Source organism: Mandrillus leucophaeus, unplaced genomic scaffold (genome assembly GCF_000951045.1).
Source record: "Mandrillus leucophaeus isolate KB7577 unplaced genomic scaffold, Mleu.le_1.0 Scaffold179, whole genome shotgun sequence".
Classification (NCBI taxonomy): Eukaryota; Metazoa; Chordata; class Mammalia; order Primates; family Cercopithecidae; genus Mandrillus; species Mandrillus leucophaeus.
In genome coordinates, this window is record NW_012101798.1 from 2366301 (window position 1) to 2367931 (window position 1631).

General features: G+C 38.4%; 1 protein-coding gene across 1 annotated transcript; it reads right to left on the minus strand.

Annotated features, from left to right (window-relative positions):
- Positions 1-6: 6 nt before the first annotated feature.
- Positions 7-909, minus strand: LOC105537691 (60S ribosomal protein L7-like 1). The gene has a single exon (XM_011977337.1). The coding sequence runs from the start codon at positions 888-890 to the stop codon at positions 150-152; it is 741 nt and encodes a 246-aa protein (XP_011832727.1). The 5' UTR covers positions 891-909; the 3' UTR covers positions 7-149.
- Positions 910-1631: the final 722 nt, after the last annotated feature.

The window sequence follows — 1631 nt, forward strand, 5'->3', positions numbered from 1 at the left end:
ACTGTCTTTTCTTTGACCCTTCCTTTCCAGTTTTTGAAGATAAAGCAGGAAATAATCTTCTCTGAAGATACTTGATAAAAATTCCCAAAACAATTAAACACATGCTTCCACTTCATTGATAAAAATTTACCGCAGTTTGACACCTGGGTCTAGTTCAGCTGGCGAATGAGCTGATTGATGCGTTCACCTCGATAGCCAGGTGTGCCCATCTCCTTGAGGAAGCCCACTCTATTTTTGGTAGCATGTCGGGCCACTGAGAGGTGGAAAGGGCGCAAGAACCATGAGATCTCCTGGAAATGCTTCCCTGGGAAGGCAGTTTCATGAATGAGGTCTTCCAAGCAAATGACGCCAAATTTCCCCAGGTGCTCCTCAATCACTGTGTTGTCTATCAGAGGGATGGTCTTATTCTTGACCTTGGCTTGTCCACATTTCAGAATGAGTTCTCGAACAGACTTCAGATTTGGAAATCCCCAGGTCACATAAGGTTCCACTATACGCAGCATTTTTAGGTTCTGGGGGGTGACTTTTACAAAGACACCACTAAAAATTTTCTTTAGGCGAAGTCTTGCAATGGTTCTCTGCACCAATAAACTCACTCCATCAATCCTTTCGATGCGTACAACAAAGGCCAAGGAATGTTTGTCTGGCAATTCCAAGGCATGAGGTTTCACTTCTAGTCGTCCGAGACGCACCTTGTCACGTTTCTGCCGCCAGGAATCATGCAGGAATGATTCCAGTCGCTTAAACCTGAGCCCTTTTCCTTTCCTCTGCTCCTTCTTTGCCAAAAGTGCCTGCTTTGCCTGGGTGGCTTTGAGGGCTTGATAAGCCTTCCTCTTTTTCAGCAGATTTTCTGGAACCAAAGGGATTTTTCTTTGCTCTTGCTCCGCCATCTTTCTAGTGGTGCAGCTACTCTAAAGTAGCTATTTCTAAGTCAAACTATGAACATCGAAAGCTTTGCCTTTTACTAGTAATAATTCATTTGGAGTTGTTTTTATAAGTCTTTGTCTTGGGAAACAAATGATTTCAATTAACTAATTGTAATATATGTAGTATAATGTACAAATACAGGGTCAGAGAAAATGTGAAAGCGAAGTCAAGAAATCAAAGAAAGCAAAGTTGCTTACATACAAATCTTTAGATGCTATATAGTTACAGCAGTTGAGTTGCAGAGTGACTGTATGTTTTCCTGGTGGACAAAGTGAAAATGAAAATATGACTGGTTGAAGATTTCTCTTGTGCATGTGAAAAAGCAAACCCTGCAAAAAAAATAACTCTCACCAAATAAGCATACAATAACTTCCGAAAAAAGAGCAAAAATTTTCTTACCACTGAGAAACCAAGACAAATCACTCCAGTAGCACATAAAGGGAAAGTTTACATGGGTTCATTTCTCTTAGCCACTCTTAGTTAAAAAAAAAAAAAATGCCAGAAATTAAATCAATAAAAACAAACATTGAGAAGGCCATACATTGACCCAGTAATCATGAGACTTTCTTAGAGTTGCATTCAATACAATAATAAAATGTATTAAAGTAAAAAAATTCTTTTAAATTTTTAAAATAAATTTTCTTCAAAAGTGATCACTTCATCATTGGTGAACATTTGAAATGATATAAATTAGCTATTTTTAG

Bases quoted from the DNA above. Each gene is read 5' to 3' on its own strand.
- LOC105537691 (XM_011977337.1), bottom strand. From the start codon at position 890: ATGGCGGAGCAAGAGCAAAGAAAAATCCCTTTGGTTCCAGAAAATCTG.